The sequence below is a fragment of the Mya arenaria genome, chromosome 10 (genome assembly GCF_026914265.1).
Source record: "Mya arenaria isolate MELC-2E11 chromosome 10, ASM2691426v1".
Classification (NCBI taxonomy): Eukaryota; Metazoa; Mollusca; class Bivalvia; order Myida; family Myidae; genus Mya; species Mya arenaria.
This window is the reverse complement of record NC_069131.1, coordinates 42,587,021-42,604,823: the sequence shown is the minus strand read 5'-3', so window position 1 is coordinate 42,604,823 and position 17,803 is coordinate 42,587,021. Positions and strand designations below refer to the sequence as shown.

At 36.2% G+C, this 17,803-nt stretch overlaps 1 protein-coding gene across 6 annotated transcripts in view; it reads right to left on the bottom strand.

Moving 5' to 3' along the window:
• Positions 1–5,363: 5,363 nt before the first annotated feature.
• Positions 5,364–17,803, bottom strand: part of LOC128205159 (uncharacterized) — a 60,117-nt gene continuing 47,677 nt past the window's right edge. For all 6 annotated transcript variants that reach the window (XM_052906613.1, XM_052906614.1, XM_052906611.1 and 3 more), the window contains 9 exons: positions 17,572–17,733; positions 16,976–17,115; positions 16,228–16,549; positions 15,829–15,939; positions 13,123–13,278; positions 11,129–11,283; positions 10,134–10,347; positions 8,818–8,871; positions 5,364–8,080 (listed from right to left, as the gene is read on the bottom strand). In XM_052906613.1, coding sequence (XP_052762573.1) covers positions 7,956–8,080; positions 8,818–8,871; positions 10,134–10,347; positions 11,129–11,283; positions 13,123–13,278; positions 15,829–15,939; positions 16,228–16,549; positions 16,976–17,115; positions 17,572–17,733 — 1,439 coding nt within the window. In that variant the 3' untranslated portion in view covers positions 5,364–7,955. The remainder of the gene's footprint in view (positions 8,081–8,817; positions 8,872–10,133; positions 10,348–11,128; positions 11,284–13,122; positions 13,279–15,828; positions 15,940–16,227; positions 16,550–16,975; positions 17,116–17,571; positions 17,734–17,803) is intronic.

Sequence of the window (17,803 nt, the reverse complement as noted above, 5' to 3'; positions counted from 1 at the left end):
GACGATTTCAGCGTAAGCTCGTATTTTATTTCACTCGTGATCATAGAAAAACTGTAGTATCGCCCCTCGTGAACATACAGTATGTTTTTTAATTGTCGCTCTTGAAATAAAATACAATCTTACAGTGATATCAAGAGTAGTCTCTTTATCTCCAGGTAATATACTTACCTCTTCGAAATTCAATATTATGGAATAAATCTAATACTTTAATTTGAAGTCCATTAAAGCTAGAGCTATTGCTCCTACGACTGGGCCAATTCTTACCTATAGATAGCCATCCACATCTCCGTCCGGCCACCGTCCTGGCAATATTAGCAATGTTGCCAAATCGTAACACCTTAACAAATACTTGCCGAAAAAATACAAATATTAGCCCTTGTTATTTAATTTGATATATTTTATTCATATTCAAAATGCGCGCTGAATTGTTTGGTATTTGAGTGCCACGTCTTGTCCAGTGGGTGTAGGCCATCCGTCTGAAAACACAACTCATTTTCCGTGGTGACAAAGGATAAAAAATATTCAGTGAAACACCTTATATTGATTTGTGCACATTTAACATTTATTAACGGGAATTGTCCAGGTGCGGAACAGCTCTCTAAATTCAAGGTATATTGAGAGCACCTTATTTCCTTTGGGAGGCTGCTCCATACATGACTGGCCTAGTTCCTCCCCATATTTAATTGTTCTTACTGATGGCACATCAACACAGTTTTCATATTTGAGATTAAAATTACATGTCTTAAAAGCAACAAGCATTTGAACATATTCTTGTGGTATACCGTACAGACATGTGTAAGTTTTAATAGCGATGCATCTTAGCCTGCTATGTTGTAATGTTGAGATGCAAGCATTAAAAACAAAAGTTAAAGCTCTGTATTAAATGTTTTTCATTTTTTTCTGTGTTGGTCTTGTTACAAAAATGCCAAACAGCAGGAGAGTAGTTGAAATTGGATCTGATAAAAGATTTAATGATAATAAGCTTAGTATTGATTGTCAAAAATGTGCATACTCTTTTAAGGATATTCAGTTGCTTACCTGCTTTTTAGCACATTTTAGAAATCTGGACATCAAAATGTAATAAACTAACAACCTCAATGCCTAACAGTTGGCACATTTTAGAAATCTGGACATCGAGAATTAATGCACTATCTACCTAAACGCCCAAAAGTTTAGCTTGTTCTTCACAGACAATAGTGTGATTAAGAATATTAAATTGTGCTTGAACATTTTCAGGGTTAGCCTGCATTTGATTTGAGAAGAAAACCAGTTTATCAAAATGTTTCTTTCTTCTTCAAGATAGGTCTTATTTCACTACTTTTATATAAATTGGTTTACAAAACCGGCGGGTCTAATTTTCCGTACAAAAAAGAATAATTGAATTTCACTTTTTTTCTAAATTATTTTCCCGACTGTATTGATTTTGGTGCGAAACGAAAAAAAACACGAACAGATAAGAGTACGAATGCAGTAGGTCTCGACTGGTTTGTTGTTCCGTAGCCGTATTCGCCAATTTATAGTGATATCATGTGAGCCAGTCAACTGTTATGGCAGCGCCCTTGGCAATGGCACAATACTCATATTTTGAAGTATCGTTTTGGAGTTTCTTATCGCTGGTTCCAAGCTGAGCTTTCGTGATCGCCCTGTGTCCGTCGTCGTCGTCCGTCGTCAACAATTTGACTGTTAACACTCTGGAGGTCACAATTTTGGCACAATCTTAATAAAAAATGGTCAGAATGTTACCCTCAATAAAATCTTGGACGAGTTTGATATTGGGTCATCTAAGGTTAAAAACTAGGTTACCAGGTCAAATTAAAGGAAAAGCTTGTTACATTTATGACTGTATCTTCAGGAAACTTGGCCAGAATGGTAATATTAATGATCTCTAGGTCAAGGTTGAATCTGGGTCATGAGCGGTCAAAAACTAGGTCACCAGGTCAAATTGGAGGAAAAGCTTGTTAACACTCTAGAGGTCACATTTATGACTGTTTCTTCATGAAAGTTGGTCAGAATGTTTATATTAATAATCTCTAAGTCAAGTTTAAATCTGGGTCATGTGTGGTCAAAAACTAGGTCACCAGGTCAAATCATAGGAAAAGCTTGTTTGCACCCTAGAGGTCACATTTATGACTGTATGTTCATGAAACTTAGCTAGAATGTTTATCTTGATAAGCTCTAGGCCAATTTTGAATCTGGGTTATGTGTGGTCAAAAACAAGGTCACGAGGTCAAATTTAAGGAAAAGCTTGTTAACACTCTAGAGGTCACATTTATAACTGTATCTTCATGAAAGTTTGTCAGAATGTTAATATTAATAATGTCTAAGTCAAGTTTGAATCCGGGTTATGTGTGGTCAAAAACTAGGTCATTAGGTCAAATCATAGGAAAAGCTTGTTAGCACTCTAGAGGTCACATTTATGACTGTATGTAAATGAAACAGAATGTTTATATTGATCAGCTTCAGGCTAAGTTTGAATCTTGGTCATGTGCGGTCAAAAACTAGGTCACCAGGTCAAATAATTGGAAGAGCATGTTAACACTCTAGAGGCCACATTTATGACCATATGTTTATGGAACTTGATTAGAATGTTATTCTTGATGATCTTAAGCCTTAGGTAGAGTTTGAAACTGGGTAATCAGAGGTCAAAAACCAGGCCACTAGGTCAAATCATAGAAAAACTTTGTAAACACTATAGAGGTTACATTCTCTCTTTGATCACCATGAAACTATGTCAGAATGTTTGTGTTTATGAAGTCTATGTCAAGTTTGAAACTGAGTAACCTGAGTTCAAAAACTAGGTCACAAAGTCAAACCATAGAAAAAACATTGTTAAAACACTGTTGAGGCCATATTTTCTACTTTATCTATATATGAAACCTGGTCAGAATGTACATATTCCAGTAAGGTAAGGTTTGCAAGTGGGTCATCCGTGATATTAAAAAAAATCATCCGTGATATCAAAAAAGACACTTGGTCACTAGGAAGGATCAAAGTAATATATTTTTTTTTAATTCTAGCAGGTAATGTGTTTATTTCATACCTCATGATTATATGCAGTTTTATTGAAAATATACTCTGTAATTTAATTAAAAAGTCCTTGTATAATAAGTTTTCAATGTTTCGTGCATTTTCATGTAGAAGTGTTTTAATCACACTCACTGCTAAAATACTTTCTGAATTAAATGAAACATTTTTCATGTTTATACTCCAAGCATAACAAGAACAGAAAATAAAAATGTACAAACAAAGACAAGTACGCATCCTTTCTAAGGTAGCAGACCACCAGACACATTTCAAATTCTCTAAAACTTAATACTCTCAACTTTAATATTTAACATGTAGCATTAAAAATTTGTTTTAAGTAAGTCCCCTCTCATTGCACTTTCCATCGCCCTGAAAAACACTTATTCCCTCCCCCTGCCACAATTGGCCTAGCCCTGAAAACACTTATTTCACACTTGAATTAGATCAGGTGAGCGATACAGGGCCTTCAGGGCCCTCTTGTTTAAATTTTATACATGTGTATTGGTCAGTTTTTAAGTGTTCTGCATTCACATTTTCTTTAGCATACCCTTAAAGCTAAACAAATGTCTTGCTGAGCGATATTCAATGTATCTTTGATAAAAAGTGTAGTTTATACATGTATACATGTTTTATAGATAATTTCATTGATGTTTTATATGTACAGTATGTAAGATTTAAACTGTGTGTTCAATTAGAACTTTGAGTGCATTAACACATGCATTAATAACACTTTAAGAATTTAATATGTCAAGTAAATTATATAAATGTTCAATGTTGTTATGTTGTTCTCTGATTTTCACCCTTTAAGAGTATGTTTTGTGACTTTTTTCCTTCTTTTTTCGACCCCCCGGTGGACATTTTTCCAAAAAGTATTGTAAACCAAAAAATATAAAAGCAGTGGCCTTAACAATATCAGATTTTTGTATCACAAACAGAAAGTCATCTGCACAATCATACAAGGCTGCCTTATTAATAAAGTAGAAGATTTCATTGAGAAGGATGTTGAAGCCTAGAAACCCTAATATTGATCCTTGTGGCATGCCGTTCAGGATGGAGTCCTGTCCACTCACTGGTAATTTCCCTAATTTGACTGTTTGTACGATTACTGTGTATGAGTTTACATGCTGGAGCTGAGCGACCATATGCGTTAAGCTTGTCTAAGATTAGATCATGGGGCAGGTAGTCGAATGCTTTTAAGAGGTCCATTAGAACTTCACCTACGGCACCTATTTGTTCTCATCAAGTGTTGTTTCCCAGTCTTCCATTAGCCTTAACAGGGCAGTTTGACATCCATATGTTGTTCTGAAAAATGTCAGGAAAGGATGAATAATGCTATCAAAATGACTAATCAGTCATCTTTTATAACAAATTCATATATTTTTGGCATTGATGGTAAAATACTGACTGGTCTATAGTTCTTTTCTATAAAGGGATCATCTTTTTTGAAAATAAGGTATCGTGTGCTAGCTTAAGACTGTTTGAAAATAATCATTGGCATATGATTTAATTGGCCATGATTCGGATGGAAAAGTTACTTTGCCAGCAAAGATGCTTTAATAGGGAGGAATCAGATCTATTCCGGTTGTGTTTTTGAATTTGACTTATCAAACTATTTTTCAATGTCCATATTGGTGAGCGGGTTAAAATAACAGGTTACATTTGGCAATTTTCCTGTATTTTGTCAAGACTAAGGAGTGTATTTTTAAGCTGAATTCCAAATACTCCAACAACTTCGGCTATATTGATGTAAAATGAGTTAGTTTCCTTCTTCGCCAGTTTTATATTATCAGAAACCAAATGTCGTATGTTGTCTTTGAGCATTATTGGGCTATCCAATTTATTTGTAAGTTGTTGTGAGAGAAAAGGTTTAATTATCGGCCAGAAGTCTTTAGATATGGGTCCTCCACTACACCGTTCTTGGAAATAAACAGCTATAGATTCTCTTTTGACCTTGGTTTAAAGATTTCTGACCTTTGTGTAGTTTAACCAGTTGGCCATGTGCTGATTTCTGTTATAGGTGTTTCTTGCTTGACGAGCCTTGTAAATAAGTTTACGGTACCTAAATCGTCTACGGCGATCAAAACCGTGCGTGTGAGGACGTACCTTACACACAGCGTTGGTTGTAGGAAAGGGTTATGCAAAAGGGTATCATTCTCGAGTCTGTTTCGATGTTATAAGCCAGCATAGTGTCTATCTTGAGAGGTCATTAGCATGTTCTCCTAGTTGGGATCGAACTCTCGAAATCATTTGGCGAGAAGCGAACACCTTTATCATTCGTCCATTCTCACTCTCATAAAACATTAGAGCATGGGTCGCAGAAAACACAATATCAGTTTTTTCAAGCATCTAATTTATTTGAATACATATTACTACATGTACATCTACATGTCTAGATAATATAAACGTTTAAATATATATCATAACTCTAAACAACGTTATAATAAATGTTTACATCATTAAGTATTATAATTGTATTGTTTTTATCGATTGTTTTATGTATCCATGATCAACCATGTCCAAACAACATGTATACTTCATTAGTCGTTAGACGTCATTTGAACAAATTAAACATCGCCAGTTGTAAATCAAACTATCATTAACCAATAAAATATCGCCAGTTGTCAATTAAACAGTCAGTTGACAAATAGAATATCGCCAGTTGTCATTCAAACTATCATTGACCAATAGAGTCTCGCCAGTTGTCAATCAAACTATCATTGACCAATAGAATATCACCAGTTGTCAATCAAACTATCATTGACCAATAGAATATCGCCAGTTGCCAATCAAACTATAATTGACCAATAGAGTCTCGCCAGTTGTCATTCAAACTATCATTGACCAATAGAGTCTCGCCAGTTGTCAGTCAAACTATCATTGAACCAATAGAATCTAGCCGGTTGTCAATCAAACTATCATTGACCAATAGAGTCTCGCCAGTTGTCAATCAAAGTATCATTGACCAATAGAGTCTCGCCAGTTGCCAATTAAACAGTCAGTTGACCAATAGAATATCGCCAGTTGTCATTCAAACTATCATTGACAATAGAGTCTCGCCAGTTGTCAATCAAACTATCATCGACCAATAGAATATCGCCAGTTGCCAATCAAACTATAATTGACCAATAGAATATCGACAGTTGTCAATGAAACTATAATTGACCAATAGAATATCGCCAGTTGCCAATCAAACTATCAGTGACCAATAAAGTCTAGCCAGTTGTCAATCAAACTATCATTGACCAATAGAATCTCGCCCGTTGTCAATCAAACTATCATTAACCAATAGAATATAGCCAGTTGCCAACCAAACTATCATTGACCAACATAATATCGCCAGTAGCCAACCAAACTATCATTGACCAACAGAATATGGCCAGTTGTCAATAAAACCATCATTGACCAATAGAATATCGCCAGTCGCCAATCAAACTTTCATTAACTAATACAATTATTTAAACGTTAGTGTTTTTTTTTGGAAAAAAAGGAAAGCACAAGTAGATTAACAGACAAACCTCACTTGAATCCCTCGACAAAATGACTTGGCGACTGGTGAGTTTACCTACATTTTGTAATACCAAATATATCAAATATTATCCAAAGGTCGAAGAGAGAGAAGAAACATTATCTGAATACTCGTAAGAACAATTTCTATGCAAACAGTCCGATATAAGAATGTTATTGTCCTGCAATAAAATATAGCACGAAACTAATCAGAATACATGAGAAATAACTAGACGGAATATGTACACAAGGATTCAAATGCGTCCGAACATGTTACTCGCACAAAATGCCATTGTTATTTGCTCAACTTGAAGGTAAGCAATAAATTAATTAGATATACCATGTGTTGCCGGTCCGGAAAAATCCGACCCGAGGGCACATACGTCAGCCGGTAATGAGGCCTGACGAGTTAACGGCCACCCAGCGTACACGAGGGTCGTTTTTTTTTGGATACCGACCGGAAACATATGACTTTTTTGCATACCTTAAATATTCATTTAAAACAAATGAAGTCGAAAACATGTGTTTGTACATTTAACTCTCTAGTGAAACGTTATAGTTATTTTGCACTAACTATATAGTTTAAGAAATAAAAAGTTGCGCGTTGTTGCGGGTAACTCATCTAGCATTGGGGTATGTGTAATGCCAGTTCTTTATTGGCTAACCGTCGCTCTCTGACAAGGGCCGGTATTCAATATTGATTTTATCCTTATTCTTAGACCTCAGTGATAACATTCAGCCTATTGGTCAGCTAAATATACAGGTCTATTAAAACACTTAGTTTCTAATATTAAATTTAATTTCAATCGGAGTTGCTTATTGAATACGGCCCAAGAGAGAATGTTGCTTGAATGTTTTGTTTGGAAGAACATACTATTAGAAGAATGGATTTAATTTAAACAACAATCCATAACACTAATGAAACAAAAACGAAAACTTTTCAATAGAAATTGTTACAAAGACAAACACGATAACAATCATGAAGATCTAATCTACAGCTATTGCCTAAACAGTTCAATACACTTGATACAATCAACAATGTGAAACACTAGTGTTTCTCATACAACATGTGTTTCCTTCTTCACAAACAAATGTACATCGAAACTGACCCATGTCAAGTCTTTTTACAATTCATGGCTGATATATGACCATATATTTCGCCTGATAAACTTGTCTTAGGTGACCTATCTTTTACGAACAGTTGAAGGAAATTGATCAGTTTCAAAAAGCTAAATACATATCAATTTCTTATCATTTAATTGTCGACAACAACTTCTCTATAACGAACTGTGAATCGATACCATAATGGGCATCCGCATTTATCCTTGTCTTTACTAGCTCAAGTTTGATGACGTCAGAAATTCAAACCTTAACTATGCAAACAACTTCGTGACTTCACTTCCGCAAGTCACCAAGAATTAATGACGTCAGTTCGTCCCGCAGTTATCTTCATCTGTACCGTCTTGACAATCGTCCTCATCGTCACACCGGTAATTCAGCGGCACACATTGATACGTGTTTGTACATTGCCATTGGCCACTGGCACAGCTCCCTGTTGAAATAGATGACACAGTCCTGTAGTTATGTAACGGAATTCAAGGCATTTGTCCGGGTGTTTTAATGCCAATAAAAGTGCCTATCTGAGCAGTCCCTTATGAACCAGTCAATTGTTAGCCAAATATAGCGGAGAATGGGCCTTCCCTAGGGTCCCTGGGGTGCGGGTGCATTTGGCGGAGATTTAACCATCAGTTCGGGGATTTTAACCGGGCTTAGCTTGATCGAAAGTCAAAGTCCCCGTTATTCCCCGGACCTGGCGGTGGGGGGCGTGGTTAAATTGACTGGTGCAATATCCAATTAACACAGCGCTGGTTGTCATGCAACTAGGTTCAAATTGGCATACGCGGAATTAAACACTACAATTTCGGGGTGAGGAATCACGAAACTTAAAGGGTTCTCACATGGGTCACCAGGGGTCACAACCGATGTACTCAAGCAATTTATTGACGTTTGTTTCTTAACAACTTTTTGACAGAAAATATATGAAATATTTCTCAGCCTTTAAAAAACCCTTTATTTTCCTATCTTTTCTGTCAGAACAGTTGTTTATAAATTAACGTCACTTAATTACCACAAATCAATCGTGTATTGCGAAGTTGCACGTGGAATACACAGTTTCCCGAAGCCAGCTGCACGGGAGCACAACATATGCAGGTAACTTTATTTCGTGTACAAATTAAGTGCTGGTAGTTGGAATGAGTCATCGAGATAAAACTTAGTAAGAAATCGTACCTTGACCTTCTGGTATAGTTGGCTGAACAGCTGTCTCAACATTTTTCGGTGCTTCTGTAAACAGTTTTCATAAATTCAAGGAGTGTTTTAACATTTCAATTCATCGACATTTGTATACAGTTTTCAATTGCATGCACATATTGATTTGGTTTAAACAGTGTTTATTTGAATAACTTGTACCTGTTAGTATGTACATAGTTGTTAGCTCATTGGTCTTTGAATTTTTGTGTGGACCATTGACAATGGAGGATTCTTCAAATTTTCTGTTCATTAATTTAACGTAGAATGATTCTGACGAATGTACCAGTACTAGTTTCATAATGTTTATTTTATTCAGTCTTTTTTCACCAAGACTTATATGTTAAACCAGTGTCACAAGTAAAAGGATGCACATACTTGGTGTTTGCATTTTGAATGGGCCAATGGTAATCGAGCTGTTTTTCAAAATTTTGTTCAGCAATTGTACGTTTTTATGAATGCACCAACCAACGACAAATAATAGTCCATTTTTGACGATCTACAAACTCTTACATATACAGAAGTGTTCAATTAGAATAAAGTAAAGTGTGTTGTTTGTAATAACCTATACTTAACAAAACGAAAAATCCTTTAAATACAAACAAACAACTTAAAATATGATAATCATATATTTCCAATCAAAACTCAAGAATCGGTCGATTTTGATGAATTATAAGCATGTAATAAAAAAGAACAGTTGATCGTTAGTTTTAGTTTAAGATTGTAATATGATTTAACTTATGAAAATGGATTGCAAACCTTTCACTGAAACAAGGATTTATGCTCTATATTTTACTTTCCCAACTAGAGTTGTTCAATCTCACATCATTTCAAAAATGCGTTAAAAACAAAAGAGCCCACGAGGGCCTATGCTCTACTGGCATGATTATTTTGGGTTGTTGTTTTTTTATAAATCATGTACATACTAGTTATATGCGATATACTAAACCCATATGCAAAGGGAAGCAATCAATGAACCATATGTTTTACAAAGGTCAACGAGAGATAAACACTACAATATTACAAAACTCTCTATACAAGTTGTCCCCCTTAGAGTATACTTTTGCTAGAGTTGCATCATTTAAAGGGCCATAATTTAGTCATGTACGTGCGGATCTGGTTGGGTTAATAAGGGAACCGAGCCATCATAGATATCTAACTACTGTATAAATTTGATTAAGATTAAATTGAAATTAAATTAAAACTGAAGACTGTATCGCCTTCAAAAGCAATTGTTCACAGACGAACGCACGGACGACGAACGCCAAGCTTAAAACAAAAACATAAATAAATATTACCATCACATTTATAGTTGTTTAATTTCACATCATCAATCGCCATGTCGACTCCATATATCGTTTGCTCGGTACGAAGGGCGGTAAACCAGGCACGAACTTTCGCTAGGGGAGGTAAATCCACGCATGCGCGTAGCCAGCGGTCGTTTAGCTCCATGGGATCAGACATCCAACTTGGACCGACCTCTTTTTCTGTTATAGCGTCTGTAAGCCATGCCTTTTGGAAACGAAATCAAAGAGTAAATGCTATGTCAAATTTAGTTTTTTTTGAGGTAATTATCTTTTTTTCTGTGTAAATTAATATCGGATATGATGTTATTCTAATGCGCTAGTTGTTTTCAATGGTATCCGTTTATGTTACAACCTTCTATACCCCCGCCGAATCAAGAACAATATCAACTTCGTCTTACGACAAATAAAAACAATGAACATTAACAAAGGCCAATAACTAAAAGAATACTGCAGCCTGAGTTATGGTTCCTGTGCACTGCGATTCTTCTCAATAAGATCTGTATTGAGTTTTAAGTAAATATCTCAAATACTTTTCAAGTAACGTTCCAGACATAAAATAAGTATGAAAATTAACAAAGGGCAATAATTTAAAAAAACAACAACAGAGTTATGGTTCTTGTGCACTGCATTTCTCCTAAATGAGATATAATTGTGTATGAAATTTTGAGTCAATACCACAACGACTTTTCATATTATTCTGCGGACAAGATAATCCCCCCCCACACACACACGTATACACATATCACATACACGTGTATACCATTTCTATGCCCCCTGTCGGCGGTGGATAAAAGTGACTTTAGTTTTATATGGTTTAAATGAAAGTAAAGAAAAACGACCTATTCCTATTCATATAATCAATTAATGATTTCAATACCACCGTTTACGTTTTGATACAGCACAGAAAATACCAGTCCACAAAATACTAACTTATATAAAGCAAAATCTAATTGTAAAAAATATAAAGACAAGTTTGTTAGTGTTACCTTTAACGTCCCAGCTTTAGTGTCAAATGGATTGGCCGAGAAAATATGATAAAAGAACTCCAGCGACTGGCGATATCCGGTCGTAAATACAGGGGATACAACCGACGCGTTGTCGCCCTTGTTCCCTTCGTTTGCTTCTGGGTAGAGATAGTGGCCTGTAATAAGTATTATCTTATTAAGCAGGGGTGATCCAGAATGTGATGCTTGGAGGTGCAAAACTTGTAAAAATCCATTATTGGAAACCCGCAAAGTTGACTCAGGAGCTCAGAAGTTCATTTGATAAAGTTATTGTTAACATTATTTTCAAATGGATCTATTTCGAAAATCCTAAATCTTGAAAATCAAAGATGATTAAATGCATACTATAAGCTGGACAGTAGATATTCTACATGATACAAGTTAATGATACAAACTAATACACCCATGTTTGAATCTGCAACTAGTCCAAGTAGTCTCCAACTGTATGAAAACCCCACTTTAGTTTAAAGTTTGAAATAAGTCTATGCTTCGATGAACCCTTATGAACACTGAGTTCATTTAATGCTCACTGCAGTAGGTAGAAGCTAACGTTTTCGATTTGGTTCCCCGCTTGCAGTTTATGCGCTGCGATATAAGAGGAATATTAAGGGTCGGCAGCGATGCAAAATTATATTGAGGGACCCAAATTTTAAATGTTTTTAAAATCAACTTCTGTTTAGTTTCGAGGTTCGATATTTTTCAAGCATGACTCATAAATCCGATGCAACATTAAAAGCTGTAATTAGGAGTTGAGCGTTTTAACGAAAAAATATTTTATCAGATTTCCAATCAAAAAGCATTACGCTTTCACAGAAATGTCTTAATACAAAAAGAATATGTTTGTGAGTCTAATTTATCGGAACTGCCCAATCAACAATGTCTTTTGGCTTTGTGTTGATTGCAGCTATTTAAAAAAAAGGTATATGCATTTCTGTTAACCGGAAATGAATTTCATTCGCGAAAATTCATTATTTGTTCTGCATAACTTTCTTATTTGACAAGATATCATCAAGATCTCTCAAGACATTGTTGAATAAGTAGTCTGGGGCATTTTGACATAAAAACAAGGTACTAATGTCGACAGACTTTTCCGTAATAATGTGAATGCTTTTTTTTATCCAAAATCAGTCAAAATGTTGTTGTTTTTGAAAATTTTGTTTAACTCCTAACTAACCCAAAACATGTCGCCAAGAATAAATGTTTTACTCCCCAAAAAAGATCGTGCCTCAAAACTTAATAAAACATGCATTTTTTAAACGTTTTGATCTTCCCCACCCACTTTTGCATCGCTGCCGGCCCTTAAAAAAGAAAATAAGTTAGGACCGTTTACTGAACTCTGGGCTGGTAATACTAGTTATATGACATAACAAACTGAGCAGCACCCTGTCAATAAATGTTTTGCAAGCATTTTAAAAACACCGCTATAAATTATTCGGCGTTTGTCACGTAAACTTATAAAAAACAACGCTAATACATAATTTTGTCGATATAATGAAGCAAATCAGGGGCGGACGAGATAATTCATGCTACAAAAGGCGGTCTGTAAGTTTGTCATTCGTAGACTTGTTATGGAATTTCCGAGAGTAAAACCCTTTTTAAAGAAAACAAACGGATAGATTAGAAAAGAAGGTAAAACTAGTATTTAATTATACTTTAAGACATTAAATTACAATTCTGGAAATTCTATGTTATTCAAGAAACCGTACATAATTTGATTAATACTGTAAAAGAGTATATAGAACGATTAATATATATGAATGTATTGAGAATTCAACACCAATCTCTTCTTCAACTGTAGGCGGAGGGAGGATTTCTGAACGTTAGAATTTCCAGAGTCAGAGTAAGTGTTATGTTTAATACACACATAACCAATTTCGTAAGGATTATGAATTATTGGCGCTTTGTTTCCCCATCGGTTAATTGTCGAACAATCGGCAGTTTCATCCACAGATAGGAAATGTAATGTGCAGTCTTACCTCGGTCCGATTTGGTTGTATGATCGAACTCAGGCCCTGTGGTAAGCGTTGGCGTCTGTCCCTGGTGACGGCGCCATTTGTACGCCGTGTTATTCTTAAACTCGTATCCGCACAGGTACGGGTGCTCAAATGTACAGCTTACCGACTGAAGTGCGTCTGCAAAATATTTTTTATATATGTACACATTGTTTTTCGAGATGGATACAACTTTCGCGCGTATATATGCAGTGGTTTGCACATTGATGTCCAAGAATCTGTCCAAGAAGTGTCATCCACATAACACGATTGTTCAGTTTTTGACCTGACACAACGTGCTCAATACGTGTATCGACCCAACAATATATTTTTGTCGTAATCAAACCACCATGAGTCTGCAGAAAGTACTCGCGCTAACAGACTGGCTAAGAGACAGTCGACACGACTCGATAGAAAATCAGTTTGAAAATCCCACGAAGGGTTACTTTTTAGACGATTTTGCTCTACTGGGAAAATATTTTCTATAATATCAGACTGATGTTTGAACACTACAGCAGAATCGAGAGAGATCTATGGTTATAATCTAAGCCTCAAACTTAGACTGCAAGATAGAAGAGATATTATGCTGCAGTCACTTTTGTGGCAGCCGCCCAACTCGCCTGCGATGCAACCGCCGTAGCGTAACCAGCTGTATATTGGACATTCAACCTTTGCGACTCCCGTTGCATCAAGGAGGCAATCCATCGTAAATGAGACAACTACCGCCGTCTAAATCATCAGAGGTAACATACATATCGTCATGTCCCCCCGAATTGGTTTATCACCTCATAACCCGACATCATCACATAGCGGAAATACATACACAGCAGTATGTCACTTCTATCGTATGTACCGCAACAGGAAACTACATTGATGATATACGGACATGCAGTTATGGAACCCTCCTTAATGTACACGCCACGATAGCCATTCTAAGGTTAACTGTGTATCACCATCTAAGCATGACCGGAGGCCTTCTATAGATTCAAACCTAGCTGATAAGCGCGGTCTTGTTTTTTCCGAAACTTCAATTTCATACGATTTCGTAGCAACCAAGATGACGTTACGAGAACATCCCAGCGACTTATGCACGACCAAAAGTAGGTCGTACTGGTCCCGCTTGAAACTCGACCATTACGACATGCGGATGGGGGATGTCGTCCGAGCTTGGTTATACGTAACCACATGCATACGTTCAGCGGTTCATCTGACCTTTACTCTAATGTGGACATACGGATTGTTTGTGATATTATCTTAACCGTACGGATAGTGACGTTTATTATATTCCTATCAAATTCCTTTTACATATTCAACAGTGAAAATACAGCACGGCGTACTGAAAAATCCGTATCATGATACTGTCGTTTTCTGATTTCGTATCATGCGAGTACCGTGTGTAATCTGGGAACTACTTTCGCGTTGCTAAAAATAGCATGACAAAAAAAACTGGTAAAACCTGTCAACTTTTAAATACATTAAACTATCTTACTTTACTCACGCCCCAGAAGCATGTAAATATTCAGGAACATGGTTCTTATGTTCTTCAAAGAACCATGAGGATAAGCATGAAGCAGAGAACACTTCCAGTCTATCTAGAAAGCTACTTCAGTGAACTAGTTGTTGTCCATTTCGAAGTTCATAAATTGTTGCATTAATGATTATCCATGTTTATTATCATAAATGTGAGCAGCTCGCCAATATAAAGAAGAAGGCGAATTCGCGTCATCGATTGAAATAGTGATTGATTCTCGAACTTACCTCAATTCTGCATATTATTATCGTCAATAAATCCCATGTATATTAACTTTTTTTTAAAAATGGCCGCGTTACGTCTATAGGAAATGTCGAATAGTGTATACTCGTAAAATAAGTACCGCTTTTTGATTTTTTTTCGTTGTTCTGTGACATTTAATAATTGTTTTCGTATTAGCAATTTGTTATTTTGCTAAAATATAAAATATTTTGTTCTTATTTCGTTCAATAAAGTGAATTCTGTAACTTCTGACTTCGTTTGGCTGTAGTAGCCTCCCTTGACTTCATTACACAAACTACGTTAACACATTCGAATTCATACGCGCATTTGACAGATGGCGGTAAAATTAAATCAAATTGAAACCAAAAAATAAAAAGGAATAATGAAAAAGGAAGGTATATAATAAATTGAATATTACGATAAAACGATTTTCTGGTGACCTGCATCACGTCTCGTTCGGTGAGTAATCATGTATTTGTCTCTACCTGCGGTCTCGACGGATACGTGTAATACTACACACCGAACTCGACGTGATACAGGTCACCAGAGAAGCGTCCTATCATAATATCCCCTATGTATATGCCTCGACGAAATGTGACGTCGCGATGTTCTTTCTCTTCTTTTAACGTAACGCGGAGACTGCCATTAACTTAAACGTAACGTCACTTCCTTTTTATTACATCAATTAGAGGGGTGAAAGCGAAAAGGTTCTATCTTCTTCTTTATTGAATGTCACTAAGAACCTTTTCGTATTCACCCCTCAAATTGATGTAATAACGTGTTCAATATGTTTGTCGTTCTGTAAATGAATTGCGCAATAAGAAACTGAATTAAAGTCAGAAAAACTTGACAATGTGCATAGAGAGTTAGTTTAATCAGTGATCATTTTTACAATTTCGCGCGCCGAGAGCGCAAAGCATTGTTAAAGTAAAACTTACTGCAAACAGACCCCTCATCTGTGCCGTCCTGACACTGGGGTGTACGATCACACATAAAAGTCCGGGGCACACACCGTCCGCTAGCACAACGGAACTCGTCCTCACGACATTCTGAAAGCCAAAATAATTTAGATAACTAGTCGTACGGTGCACAATGTAGCTTACTTGTACTTACACACAGTCAATCGAGCTTTAATATATTAGTATAAACTAAACCTAATCTTAAGTTAACTGCTACAAACGATTGACACATTGCAAGATGAAGTCACTCACTTAATATTGACTTTGAATAAAGCAGTAGGTACAACATTTTAGTGTTTGTTTTCGAAAATTAATATACAAAAATAATCATTGCTGATAGTTGGCCGTTTTGGTAGAAAACAAATTCCAAGAGCTTACCACAATTCACTTCGTCAAATTCGTCAAGACAATCGACATTCCTATCACAAAACGCGCTGTCCGGAATACACCGATCCGTTGTCCGACACTTCGTGTAGTTTTCCGGACATTTATACGCAGGGCAAGGACCAGGATTGACGTGAATGTCGTCCATAGCAATAAATGCGTGGAAGTAATCTACATTCTCCCTGACGTTACCTATGACGTCATAAGTTATATTGACTACTTCACGTTGAGGTAAAGATAGTTGGAAGAGGGTCCACTTTTCCTCAAATGTCGGCTGAGCGAAAAATGTCTCACGTGAACAGTCAATGCAATCCACCTGCAAAGGGAAACATGTACGTCACTGCTCTAAACAGATATCAGAGCTTTCTCTAACAAAACATTAAAACAGTTTTAAACATAAAAAAATCTTCAGTTTATTTTCAAAAGTTTTATGAAAATTAATATTGATGATGAATCCTTTTAAACTATGAATTGATACCTTTTAGGAAGCGTTATATAGTACGGATCACGAAATTGCAAACGTGCGTAACGCATTACAAATGCAATCAATGTATCAAAACCATTAATGATGCACGAAATTTACACCGTTTGTTCCGCATTAGGAATTTCATCCAAGCATCAATTTCCATTCACATACTTTCCAACGTGTTTATCGCATTAGGAAAACAAAAAAACCCATAAATTACGATTTTCGAAAAATTATATGTTCATAGCATAAGGATTGAAGTGACAAATTACTTACGTATATGTTGAAGAAGACGTCCGCCCTCATCTGGTAGTAGAATGAGAAGCAATACTGGACACTGTGAAGGTAAAACAACTGCCACATGTAGATGTGGGAGCTCGATTGGATCCCGTACGCGCTGATATAGAACAGGTGACCTGGAAATATGAAATATTTTTGATAGAAAAAATGCCTCCCATGATTGCAAGGCGTCCAAACAAAAACGCTAGACTGCGAACTCGAAGTATTTTAAAGATAGACACGTATTATGTTCAGCTCTTACATTAAGATATTTTATAGGACTGGAACGAGCATCGTATTCTTCTTTCAGTCCGATTGTACATTTCGCTTTTTGTTAAACACGTGATTACATGATTGTTGATTTACAATCTAAGGGACACGTTTTGTTTAACCCTCTAAGAATAAAGTTCCATATACTATGTAAGTTGTGAATGCAATTATATGCACCACTTCAATCTACACTTTCACCAAATATTTCTAAAAAGTGTATATATATTTATTTTACTTTTTGAAATATCTTAACACTATGTTTTGCTTTAAAACCGAGATAAATCGGTCTTGTGAAATAACATAAAGCACATAGGAAAGTGAACCTTCGTTGGAGTTTGTCGTATGATCCCGGAAGCGTCGATTGTCTATCTCTCTCTGGATAAATGAGGCGTTGACGAGCCACCAGTCCGTACCGTCCCCTACTTCCTGTCGCAGACCGCACAGGTTTCCGTTCTCAAACGTGCACATGTAGCTTTCGGGAGATGCTGATACAAACACACAGACAATGATCACAGATAGGCAGAAAAGACAACATAGAACTATTTCACGGGAAAC